Source organism: Pocillopora damicornis, chromosome 12 (genome assembly GCF_964200805.1).
Source record: "Pocillopora damicornis chromosome 12, jaPocDami1.2, whole genome shotgun sequence".
NCBI classification, from domain to species: Eukaryota; Metazoa; Cnidaria; class Anthozoa; order Scleractinia; family Pocilloporidae; genus Pocillopora; species Pocillopora damicornis.
The window spans coordinates 4,962,219-4,974,793 of record NC_142681.1 but is presented as its reverse complement, the minus strand read 5'-3'; the positions used below and the strand labels follow the sequence as shown (position 1 = coordinate 4,974,793).

The following is a 12,575-nucleotide window of genomic DNA, read 5'->3' as shown; positions in this document are numbered from 1 at the left end:
AAATAAAGCTGAGAATGATTTTGCCTTTTAACTAGTTTAATTAACTTATATCAATAAACTTTTGAACACTGCAAACGTTTCACACCAAATTTATTGTTCTCCTGACATGAAGGAAATATCATGCTATCATACCTTTTGTCATTTTTCGAGTTAAGAATGTAACTTTTGTCATTTTTCATTTGATAAACCGTTAAAGTCGTTAACACAGACAAGGTCTTAGGAAGTTCGTTTACGATCGCCATATATAATTTTTACGCTTTTCGCCAGAATTTTTGAAATTGAGAATATTATGTTCTTTGACTCAGTTGATTGACAGTATGTCGGATGATTTAAAGGGAATCAACTTGCTTATGTCTTTTAAAAGTTGACTTATCATGCCATCCTATTACGACAGCAGCATTTCACCAATCATTGACCTCTGTTCTGGGCTGCATGGTGCATTTGTTTGAAAAATGATGTCGAGAGATGTTTCACTAAATTATTCCGTTTCCTGACACTTGAGAAACACGGAAAGATACATTTGTCAATAGCAGAAATTATCTGACCGATTCTATAATCTAAAATTCTCCAATTTCCGTACAAATTGTCAGACGAGGAAAACACTATTGAAATATTGTATAAACATTACGTAAACTTTTAGAAACTGTTGGATGCACTAAACATTACTTTTTTGTGGCAAGCAGTACTGTTTGGCCAATCTTTTACATCCAAAAGGCTGTCATTGTATTTGTGAATTTTCTTGTGATTTGCTGGCTACTGCTTTGATTTCCACTTAAAAAGCATATTGTGGCTTGATTTAACTATGAAGCGAATCGCCTTTATTCTTCTGACAAATTTGCTCTTGGTGGAAGGTCGCAAACTCTCCATCTGGGAAGATGAAAAAGAGCGAAAAGCAGATCTTGATGAGAGAGAACGAAGGATGCCTCAGGTTCGTATTGCTTTCAGTTTAAGTCTTCTGGTAAACAGATAAGGTTAATCAGTATATATTCTTTTTATCTCAACAGAGTTTTTCTCGTATGATCGCTTTTATTCGCCTTGCTATGGGCATGAATAATACACACAGAAAATTTCTCGTTGTCTTAACCGAAGAGATATTATGTCAGTCTGATAGGATAACAAATTCTGTTTTCCCTTATACTACGACTCTCTAATTCCCCTGCCACTGTTTACAGTCTTACAACAGCTGGTATTAGATCAAGGTTTAGACTGAAAGGTTTCAAGATAAAATTAAAACGCTGCTTGGTGGAGAAATACCTGTTTTTATTCCTCAAATCCCGTACATCTTTCAAATACAGACAATTTCTTTGGAGTTAACAAGTACCCTTTCCATAGTCGTGCTTAAAACTATGATTGCCATTTGTTCCTCAGCCCTAATACAAAGCACAACAGCATACTAAACTGTTTCTATTCTAAATCATCAATATGTTTCAATGATCGGTTTTACTGAACAGATTTCCTGGTAAACGGTATTATGGACAAATAATGCTATACCTTGACAAACGAAAACGTGAGGAGAGGCAGCCTAATCTCCCTAGCCAGAGGCTCATGTTAAAAACGCCCGAAAAAATGAAAATGCCATGGTTTATCCTTTGAGTCTTAGGTAATAACTGTAAACTTACTCGTTGTTAGTACTGCAGATCCAACGATGACTGTGGTCAGTCTGGTTGCTGCTTTGAGTTGACCCATGAGTGCTTTCCGCTAAAAGGAGAAAAAGAGGCGTGTTTGCCGGAGGTATCCAGATGCATACTCTATATAGCTGCTATTATCTGATTTCCTTACGTTCCATCTTAAATTGTAACGACTTCATTCTTACGGTTAGCTTTTTACAGGAATATCTAAAGAAGTGCTGGATTATATTCGCTTTGTTTTACTTGCGTATGACTTTCGTGTAGAAAACTCCTCTCAACCAATCAGACAGAAAACTGAAAGCAAACGTGTATTAACAGTCACTCATGTTTTTTGGCTTTGATTCTTGAAGTGTTACGTATATTATGTCCGAGTTATACCACTGAATCCAGAGAACAGTTATTTTCCATTATACCACGTCCTTTGTGAGTAAATCAAGGTGTTTGCAGAAGTTTTGTTTTCAACAGTTCAGAGGACGAGCTCTTAAAGCTATATGTTTTATAATTATATTTGACTGATTTAAGAAGTTTATTGAATTTTGGGGATTCTCGAACTCCTGAGATCTGAACAATCCCCTTCAACTACCACTCTCATGGTGACATTTCCAGTTAACACCCACGATTTACTAAATGTCACTATTCTTATGAGGTTTCTCACAGAGAATGAGTTTAAATTGTAAGGCTAGATCATATAACGTTAATCACTCCTTATAGTGGCCGCAGAACTCTGTTATATTTAGCCAGCAGGCAAATGGTAAACTGAGTTTAATAATTTCTTTTTTTTCTCTCCCCAGTCCTGTCCATGCAAGCCAGGTCTCTCGTGTACTCCTATCGGAAAGTACCCAGGTCAATCGTTTTACCAATGCTTGAAACCCAAAATTCAGCACGACCCCGCTAACATGGCCTGACCTGCCGAACAATAAAGCGCACTCCACATCTGTCTGTTTCATTCAGATATGTATTAATAAATGTGAAAATCGATGACGAAAAGAATTAATTGTATGGGTGTCTATACAAATACTTTACTTATCTGGTGTAAATCTGCCAGCGTTCTATACAAAATATCGTCGATTGCTATTCATTCCATCTGGCAACACTAGATACTTCATGATGTTATGCAAATTCTCAAAGTGGGCACAAACCTTTGGATTCTGGTGGTCCAAGGTCCAAGGGTTCTAAATTTAGAATCAAGCTTTAGTCAGAGATCTGAATAACAACCTCGAAGTTTCAGGAGTAGAGTCTCTGATCAGTTGTCCGATGTGCTTGAAGTCAGTCCCTTGATTCGACCGGCAATGGCCCGAGTTTTTTTTTTTTCTTTTTTTTTAGTGTTCTCGTTTTCACTTGTTTCTCTTTGCTGTTTTTAATCAATTGATACGATGAAATTTGGGATTTGCAATGCATGTATAAATCCCCTTTTCTGAGCCACTGCCAATCAGAGGCAAAGTCTTTACGGAAAGGCTACGTAATTAGATGTTTCCTTTGTTCGGAATGGAAAAACGCCGACGAAGCGAAAACAATCGTTGGAGTGCTTCCTTTCAAGTCCTTGAAGATCAGTGATCGAAAAAGAGTGCAAAAGATAGTAGACCTTGAATTTGGTAAACGAACTAGTAAGATGGGAATAATATTAAGCCTGGGAAGACATAGTTTATTTTTTTGCCACCTTTAGAACCGTAAAGGTGTTTATCAACGTCCCTGGATCATAATCCTGAAACGATCTCCAAGCTCTCAAAATGCGAGTTCTCCGTAACTCTCTTCTAAAGAGAAGTGTATGTATATGTATAGCTGCCAAATAAAATTTGTTTTACACAAAAAAGGCTCATCTCATTGAAAACCGGTGATTTCGCTTTTCCTTTCGATTCTTTACCTGTCTACGTTACAATTAGATTAAACTGATGTGTTCAAATAATTTGCAGCGGTTTTTCGGAATCCAATGATGGCCACGCCCCCCGAATTTGTTATTTTCCACATGGTCAGTAAGTAGAAAAACAGCTTCAAAATTATTCATCAGGAAGATAGTTTTCATCCGCCAAAAGGACAAACATGAAGGTGCTGGCAGCAGTTTTAGTTTGCTTATTTATTCTGAAAACGTCGTCTGAGGAAATTCAACACTCAGCTGCACACGATAGACAGAAACGTCTAAATCTACCTGATATAGATGTAAGTTAGTTTACTTTTATAGCTCTAGTTCTATTACCCTTGAGACCTTTTTTCAACTTATTCTGGATACATAACCTAAAAATAAAATTATGTTAATTCGACATCAATTTTCCAGAAAGCGGTGTCAGCTGATTTTAATCAATTTTTCCAAACGTTTTCAAGAACTTCGGACGAAGTATTTTAATTCATGTAACACAATTACGATGTTCTTTCAGACACAGCACAACTCCTTGTTCCTAGTCCTTATCTGGTTTGAGCCTTACAGCAATCAATGCCTTACAGTACACCACAACTGTGAAGACATTAGAGCGTTGCCTCAGTTCTAAATTATAAAAGTATAGCCAGTTTGGGCAATAGAGCACACAGTTGAATAACCATACTGTTTATTCTAGATTTGGATAAATTAATTAGATTAAGAAATTCTCATTTTTAGGCCAAAATAAAGTGTACGTTGAGTTCTTCAGAGAAACTTGAAATGCAATTATTAAATTACTGTTTCTCCCTTCCTCAGATCTGTGACACTGATGCAGATTGTGGCAATGAGCGTTGCTGTATTAAATATCTTGGTATTTGTGCCCCCAAAAGAGGTTTGGGAGAGTCCTGTAACTTTTCGGTATGAGTGCGAGAATCAATTTTTATTATGTGAGCTAATATGAGGAAAGAAAGGATTCGCTAAATGAAATCTGATTGACCACGTGGAGATTTGGATATTACGTTTTTCAATCAGAGAAAACATTTTTATTAGCTACAGTTACTGGGTGTTTAAGAGAGAATTTTTCTGGAGACCGCGTGAAATCAAAAAAATGTGGCACATGCCTAGAAAAAGCCGTACCTTCATACTTCGCTCAAAGATACCTTAGGGTAAGTCTATAAACGTGGTATAATTTTTTTGTTCAGAACTGTTTTTATTTTCTAGAAAATCACCAAACACTATATCGAGCCCCAACCACCATAACAGTGGCCGAAATGAAGCCGACGAGTAGGGCATCAAAAACGTTATTCTTCAAAAGCGCAAAAGAAAGCAAGTCTTTCCGAATATTATCTATTTGTATACGAGGTATTAACAAATGATTTGAATCTAATAACGGGATTATTGACATAACTATGAATTATTGGCGAATATTTGAAAATCGCCAAAATTTGATTGATTAAAAATTTCATTTTGGAGCAGTTTTTCAATAAAAATTTTTCCTACTCGGTATAACTCGGAATCACTTGAGATGAGCATTACTGAAAATTGGAAACGATGTTCTTTTCAAGGATATAAAAATTAATTTGGGGCTCTTAATTACTGCGAAGAAATAGCCCGATCTATTTCGTGCAAATCGCAACGCCGCCGTGTAAACAACCGCAGATAATCCAATTATTCTTTTATTATCGAAGCCATAATTTCTGCAAAATCTTACCGCTTTGAGCTGTGCTTTATCAGAAACTCAATATGTTACCCTTACCTTCTGAAACCAGTGATTAAGGAGTGATGTTTCCATTATTTTTGTTTCAAATCGCCATGTTCACTTGAAAAGTGTTTACAACGTCCGGCTCGGAGCTGTTCATAAATCATCGCAAACCATCGCAACTCTTGACTTATTTCTGCCTCCATACAACTCCAGTATATACAAAAGTCTTTTTAGCACGATAAACCAAGATGCTTTGATTGCTTACAGTTTCAGTTAAGAAACGTTTGGCTCCCCAAATGGCACAATGATGTTCACCAACGAAGTCGTGTGTCATCACTCATGTTTATCACGCAATCACGCTAAACTTGCACAGGACACCCAGACAGGCATTCGTCTGCAGACATCGCTGTACCGAGTGCAGGGCCAACTAATATTTATTTCTTAGTCAGTGTTATGTTTTAAAAAAACCTGCGCGAATTCACTTAAAAAAACGCTGTAGATCTCTTTTGAGTGTTTTGAATCAGTGCTATTCTGAAAAACTACTATTTGACGTTTTCGTAAATTTAGTTACCCCCTGGTACTGACTATACATGCGTTGTTATCGACTTTATTTCCACGACTTCGCGCTTGCAAAGATTCTATTTATCAATAGGCACTCTAAGCATGACGTTTAACGGCAAACGGCAAACGCAAGCTTGCCTTTCATTTTGTTACCTATTTATGGAATTCTTAAAAAAATCCTGCACAAAAAATAAAATAAAATAACACATTCACGACAAACACAAACCTACTTAATTCCGTGTACACACGCCTAGAGACAGACGACAGAAATTGAATTTTTGACGTTCGCGGGAAAAACAAACGTCATGCGTAACCTCTCAAATGACGAACTTCCCAGTTAACTAAAACAACTGGAAGTTAATTGTCTAGTGTTCCGTGATTATATAGATCACCTACGTGTCCCTAGTGGATCGATATGGTCTACCATGACCTTCAGTGGCAGGCAGACGGGTTCCACGGTGAGGCGTTCTTTTCTAATGACACTGGAAAAATTCTACCGACTATGTAAACAGAACAACAGACTAACAATTTCGTGCTTTATCTAAGCACTTTGAACGTTAAACTTCACTAAAAACGTAAATCTTCGAGTGAGACATTACGTGTTATTTGATATCGCCTGACTGTAGGTCATTACAATTACATTTTTTAAAGCTTTGGACTTACACAATCTCTGTTTTTTGTTTTTGTTGTTGTTGTTGTTTTTTTTAAAATTTTCCTTACGATAGCGTGCTCATCAATTTAAACCTTTCGATTTTGTACCTTGATTGCTACGATGATAATGGCCATCGCTAGAAACTTGACAGTTTTCTTAACTCCAACTCGGAAAAAGTTGTTTCCCGTCCCTTAATCAATTAATCGGCCATTCTTTGAGATCCCAAATTCTCGACAAGACAGAGGCGGCGTACCCTCGGAGATTCAAGAAATCAGGAAGTTCCTCCATACCAGCTAACTGAATGGGTTTTATAAGGCAAAAAAAAAAAGAAAGAAAGAAAGAAAGGAAAAGAATACAGTGTCATATACTTTAGGTGTTTTCCTGGTCAATGAAACCAATATTCAAGCTACATGAAGTTCGTCACTGCTGACAGGTACAGCTAAAACAAAGGGCTTCGATCTTGCTCACGTAAGGCTGCTTACGATGAACGGAGATATCGAGAAACGGAAATATTGGAAGGCAAAGTAAATATCGATGCCCGTGCTAAAATGAGATCGACTTCTGATTCAACATCATTCACGCCCACAGCCTGTTTGTGTGCTGAGATGTTTTTCTCACATAAGCGCAGAGGGACTATAAGAGAAGCTTTTCCTGCAACTCGACTTCGCTTATCTTGGGAGCAGCATCTCCCAACTAATCTTTGAAAGGAGCAATTGATTTCCATTTGGTACGCTCACCTCTTAAAAAAATCGGCGGCCAAACGAAAACACCATTTTAGTTTGCTTTGGAAAATTTATGGCGCGACGCTCATTATATGGTTAGAAACGGTGCCTAATCTAATTTATTTTTTTAGCGCATTATTATTATTTAGAAAGCTACTCCCAATTTAATTTTTCCACTCCTGCACCTGTCTACCCTGCAAGCCGTCACAATTTACAAAATATGATAACACATTTTTTTACGTCGTTGAAAATTAATGCAGTGAAATTTCCTCTATGCTGTAGTAACATATACCTAATTCATTTAGCAGTCTAGGGTGACGCATGAGTGGTATTGCGCTTAAAAAATGCAAACAACGGTAATTTTTAATTCTGGATTTAAACCTTTTTCCCGGAAATAAAAAATGGGGGATAAGAAGGAAAGAAAATAAGAGCGTATTGGTAACCGAGCCTCCTTTGGAGTGACATGTTATTGCGTGACACCATCGCAAAAAAACGAACGTCAATGATTCATTTCATCTGTCAGGATGCTCTGGCTCGTTCTATAAAAAACAAACTTCCATTCTTATTGTGAAAGGAAGACTTGTAAAATGTGAGTGTTCCAAGCTGAAATATGGTTATAACTGTCCAGCAATGCGACGTTTCGGGCAGGAACCTTCGTTAGATGTTTTCACTGTGATTTGGTATACACCGCCTGTAGTGCTGTACTATCGAAGCTGTTGTCAAGTCTCTTTATAACAAGATTGAGGCAAGGAACCAACCTTAGAAAGGTGTTTTTCGCCAGGTGAGCCTAAGAAATTCAGTTTACAATCTAGTATAGGTCAAAGCGATAAGATTTTGTTGGAATTATGGCTTCGATAATAAAAAGCCTAATTGGATTATCTGCGGTTGTTTACATGGCGGCATTGCGATTTGCACGAAATAGACCGAGCTACTTCTTCGCAGTAATTAAGAGCCCCAAATTAATTTTTATATCCATGGAAAGAAAATTCTTTCCACTTTGTAAAAATGCTCATCTCAAGTGATTCCGAGTTATACCAGGTAGGAAAAATTTTTATTGAAAAACTGCTCCAAAATGTAATTTTTAATCAATCAAATTTTGGCTATTTTCAAATATTCGCCAATAATTCATAGTTATGTCAACAAGCCCGTTATTAGATTCAAATCATTTTTTAATACCTCGTATACAAATAGGTAAAATCCAGAAAGACTTGCTTTCTTTTGCGCTTTTGAGGAATAAAGGTTTTGTTGCCCTACTAGTCGACTTCATTTCGGTCATTTTATGGCGGTTGGGGCTCGATGCAGTGTTTGGTGATTTTCTAGAAAATAAAAACAGCTCTGAACAAAAAAATTATACCACGTTTATAGACTTACCCTAAGGTATCTCTGAGCGAAATATGAGGATAGTGATTTTTCCGATCATGTGCCACCTCCCACGCGGTGATAAAAAAAATTCGCTCTTAAGTCCTCTTTCTCAATTTATTACTAAACACTCGCATTTTTGAAGTTTTTGACAAATTTATACTGTTTCCATTTTTCGGTAGAAGTGGATTTAATGCTTCAAGAAGAGAGGACTGTCACGTCTTCATTCGGATTTTTAATATGACTTTGTAACAATGCCCAAAATAAAATACATGGTACAGTGTAGGACAGGCGTTTCAAATCACACTTCATTGATTTGATGGCATGAGACACTTTTCTGTGTTACCCATGAATTAAACACGATGTTTAAATTCCCAGACTAAAATGACCATATTGATTGCTAGTTTGAAAGTGATAAACAACGACATTGTAAATGGTCGCGTACGTGCATCATAAGTTTGGTAAGATGCGCATATTATGTGGGATTGAGCTGTGATTTCATCTCGATTTCGTAATTAAATATGATTCCCTTTGTTTTATCATAGCAATACCACGGATGTGGGTGCAAATCCGGGCTGTTCTGTCAGGTGGCAAAGTGTCTTGGTAGTTTAAAATACTATCGCTGTCTTCCACTTCTTCAGTAGAAACATCCGTTGATAAAGCACGCCGTGAATTCAGATGCTGTTCATATGCGGACTGAAAAATGTTATCACCGATGCGAAATAAAATTTTTCAGAAAGGAAGAGAGTTACTCATCGTATTCCAATATAAACAGAGGCTATATACCATTACATGACCTGTTTCTAACTGTTTCCCTGACACCATGATTCGGGGCAGAGCAGTGGCGGGGGGGGGGAAGGGTTGTAGAGGGTTGTTATCTACCTTGTCTGTTCTTCGATTTATTTTTTCTTAAGAAACCTTTGTTGTCAAATTTATCTTAGAGGTGCAGAAAAAGATTTAACACTGAACTCTATCCTGCGGGTTTTTTTAAACTTATTCTTAACCAGCGGCAAATACTTCTAAGTACAACAATGTTGGTGAACAGTTGAGTTAAAAAAAAAAGGAAATGCCAGGTTGCATCTGAATGAATAGAAATTACAAAATTTTTGACTTAAAAAAAAAAAAAAAGGCGAAGGCAGGCATTGTCACTTAAAGCAAAACTCAATTTTTTAATCCATGAAAAGAAACTTGTAGTTGTTCAAATAAAGCACAGCTGATAACAGTGAAATCTTTCAGCTTAGCGTTATTCATTTCTTGCGAACAAAAAGATTCTATTGAGCAAACCTCGAAGGAAGTGTCCCAATTCAGAAAGTGAAACAAAAGCAGTGTGGTAAAGCAAGAATACTGATCATCAAAACAAACAATATTTGATTTTCCTAGAAATTGAATGCCTATAATTAGTACTCGTTTCATAGCTATTCAGATCAAGATAAACGTTCTTTTCAATAGGCAAGTTAGTCTTTTGAGACAACATTGACACAGAAGCGCAGCTGAAATGCTGGTACATTTTGGGAAGATGGACAATGCTTTGTGTTCGAATTGAATCTATCTTGAATGCAAAACAGCACTGACATTTTTTAACGTACAAAATGTCAGAAATATCTTATATTGTTCCTTTTTTTCATGACTTTTACGTTCAGCTCTGTATAAAACTCGTTTAAAAGAAATATATCTTAGGTTTGTTGTAGATGGCGCTAAATTGTGTATTGTGTACCAACATGTAGCTGTTGCAACAGAAATGAATTCTTTTGTCTCTCAAGTGACGCAATCTGATAACGAAACCAAGCTTTGTAAACAAGCATTTCTTTCTATTTATAAGAGAGTTGAAACGACAAAAAAAGGCATAAATCGGTTGTACATTTGTTATCTTTGGCATCAAGAACCATTTGAAAAAAAAGGAAAAATGAAGGTCTTGGCTGGACTTCTTTTGTTTGTGGCTTTCACTGCCAGCTATAAAATCCCGGACGAGCAAGAAAGAGAAAAGCGGTTTATATTCGGGGTAAGAAGTTTTTATTTTAAAAAACATCATTGTCTCTTCTTTAAAAACTCCTTTTGCTGATCAAAAGGATATTTAGGGTTTTCATGTTAAAATAAATCACCACTCCAAAACTAGCTTGATACACTCGTTAACGGTTTTTTCCTTTGATTGTCAGGGAGCGGTGAGAAACCGATAAACCCATTGCATTAAGCGCCATTACGATCTGATGCGAAAATAATCAAAAGTGCAAAGTGTCTGAATTCAAACGAACCAAAAATTTAAATTTTTCATAAATTTACTCTTTGATGACAAAAACATCTTCATACTTCCGTTTTTCCTCTTTTTTTGTTCTTCTTTTTCAACTCCTCTTAGAAATGCGACGCGGACACGGATTGCGGTGTCGAACGCTGCTGCAGTGTAATTGGAACATGCCACAACAAGAGAGGCTTGAACCAGTCATGTAACTTTAGTGTAAGTGATTTATTCAATATCTATAAGTGAAGAGAGTTTTGTGAGTTTTTTGTGTGCGTAAAGATAAATCCCAAACGAGGAAAAAAAACATACTCATTTTGTAGGATTTGAATTCATCATCCACAGTAATCTCAGTTTGCATTCCTCGTTCGCTTATCAGTTTAATCAATACAATATAATTTGAAGACAGTTGATATATTTTAGATTTTTAATGAAATCCTCCTCTTCGCCACTTCACCTCTCAAAGACAATTCTTCTTCCCCCATTTCTTTCTAAATTTTAATAAACTGCCGGATCAGAAAAATGAATTTACCTTCAACGTAGTGCAAAGTTTTTCCTTTTTTTACAGTATCAGTGTTCACAAATGTTCGCGTGAATCATTTCGAGCTACGTGTGATTCAAGCTAGTGGTTGTAGTAAGGGTCCAATACTTCAAATTAAGGGCGGGAAAAGCAATAAATTCATACCATTATTATCAAGGACAAGGAAAATTAGAGAGAGGCCTAGTTGTTCGTAGAACGCACAAGTCATAAAACGTGCGGCGCAATTCACCCTTTAAACAAACCTAACTTTAACCCGGATTGAGATGTTTTTTAAAAGTGATTTACCCAAAGCTTCTCAGCATCTGCTTGCTGTACTGAGTTTTGGAGACCAGATAAAATAGCACGACCCATCGCCGCTTAAATTCTGCAGACACACAGACGATTATGAAAGCGTAGCCTGATTAATGATCAACTTTTTTTTGCTTTAGGGCATTCTTATCTGTTGTTAAACATTTTGTAGGGACTCCACAAGTGTGGTTGCAAATCCGGTTTGACATGTCAGCCAGTTTTTTCCATCGGATCACTTCCCATTTACCATCGCTGCAAACCGGCGCCAACTGAGGAGCCAGGCTCCGGTGACTTACAGTGAGAGGATGGTTCTTAGTTTGAAATAAACGGGATCCAAGAAACATTGTCGCGAGAACTTTTTTTTTACACTCTTCAATGGTACTATAGACTGCTTAGCAAGGGAAGAGGGATTTTTCATAATCCAATCTATTAGACAAAGAATCATCAAAAATAGATTTTTGGCGCGTCAGTTACTGTGCAGACAAATCTAGCGGGCACTAAAATAACCCTATCAATGTTTACCTTTTTGCACTCGAATTAGCTGCGCTAAAGGTGTTTATTCCAAAGGGAAGAGTCAGAGGGAGGTCGAAATCGGATTTCAAATTTCGGCTCCAGGATGACATTGTCTATGTTTTAAATTTATCGAGAAACTGAAACATCAAAGAGCATCATGGGACGGTAGCTTCAGGGATGGGTTCAAGAATTTGGAGGAATACATGGGGAAGGCCTTACAAACTGACCTTTCATCGCTAAATCGATGACTATTAATAACTGTATGTTGAAAATACTGGGTTGGTCCCTAGAGCAAAATAGGGAATAAAGTAATACAATTCTCAAGGGTTCAAATAATTGAAACAATAATTCTCATGAAAACGTCGCGTTGGCTATCGACTAACCTTTTGCGCCATTCAAATTACTCCATGAGAACCAATCCACTCAGTTCCATGCCCTCACCACACTTTGGTTTTGACCCGCTTTGCATGTAGGGAAATGGAATATTTGCTTTTTGGTCCGATGGTATTAAGCTTGAGCAGTAGTTAAAC

General features: G+C 37.0%; 3 protein-coding genes across 4 annotated transcripts; all 3 read left to right on the top strand.

Annotated features, from left to right (window-relative positions):
* Window positions 1–490: 490 nt before the first annotated feature.
* Window positions 491–2,606, top strand: LOC113673379 (uncharacterized). Its single transcript, XM_027189781.2, has 3 exons — window positions 491–928; window positions 1,630–1,731; window positions 2,420–2,606. Exons 1-3 carry the CDS (start codon window positions 803–805, stop codon window positions 2,531–2,533), a joined length of 342 nt encoding a protein of 113 aa, XP_027045582.1. The 5' UTR covers window positions 491–802; the 3' UTR covers window positions 2,534–2,606.
* An 822-nt stretch (window positions 2,607–3,428) lies between these two features.
* Window positions 3,429–9,216, top strand: LOC149036159 (uncharacterized). Of its 2 annotated transcripts, none has more exons than XM_089188767.1 (3): window positions 3,429–3,782; window positions 4,294–4,395; window positions 9,019–9,216. In XM_089188767.1, the coding sequence occupies exons 1-3, from the start codon at window positions 3,666–3,668 to the stop codon at window positions 9,115–9,117; spliced, it is 318 nt and encodes a 105-aa protein (XP_089044893.1). In that variant the 5' UTR covers window positions 3,429–3,665; the 3' UTR covers window positions 9,118–9,216. The 2 variants fall into 2 exon arrangements, with proteins under 2 accessions (XP_089044893.1, XP_089044894.1); XM_089188768.1 differs by having other exon boundaries at window positions 3,521–3,782; window positions 4,294–4,369.
* Window positions 9,217–10,087: 871 nt separating this feature from the next.
* On the top strand, window positions 10,088–11,873 carry LOC149036158 (uncharacterized). Its single transcript, XM_089188766.1, has 3 exons — window positions 10,088–10,472; window positions 10,824–10,922; window positions 11,705–11,873. The coding sequence occupies exons 1-3, from the start codon at window positions 10,212–10,214 to the stop codon at window positions 11,831–11,833; spliced, it is 489 nt and encodes a 162-aa protein (XP_089044892.1). The 5' UTR covers window positions 10,088–10,211; the 3' UTR covers window positions 11,834–11,873.
* The last annotated feature ends 702 nt before the right edge of the window (window positions 11,874–12,575 follow it).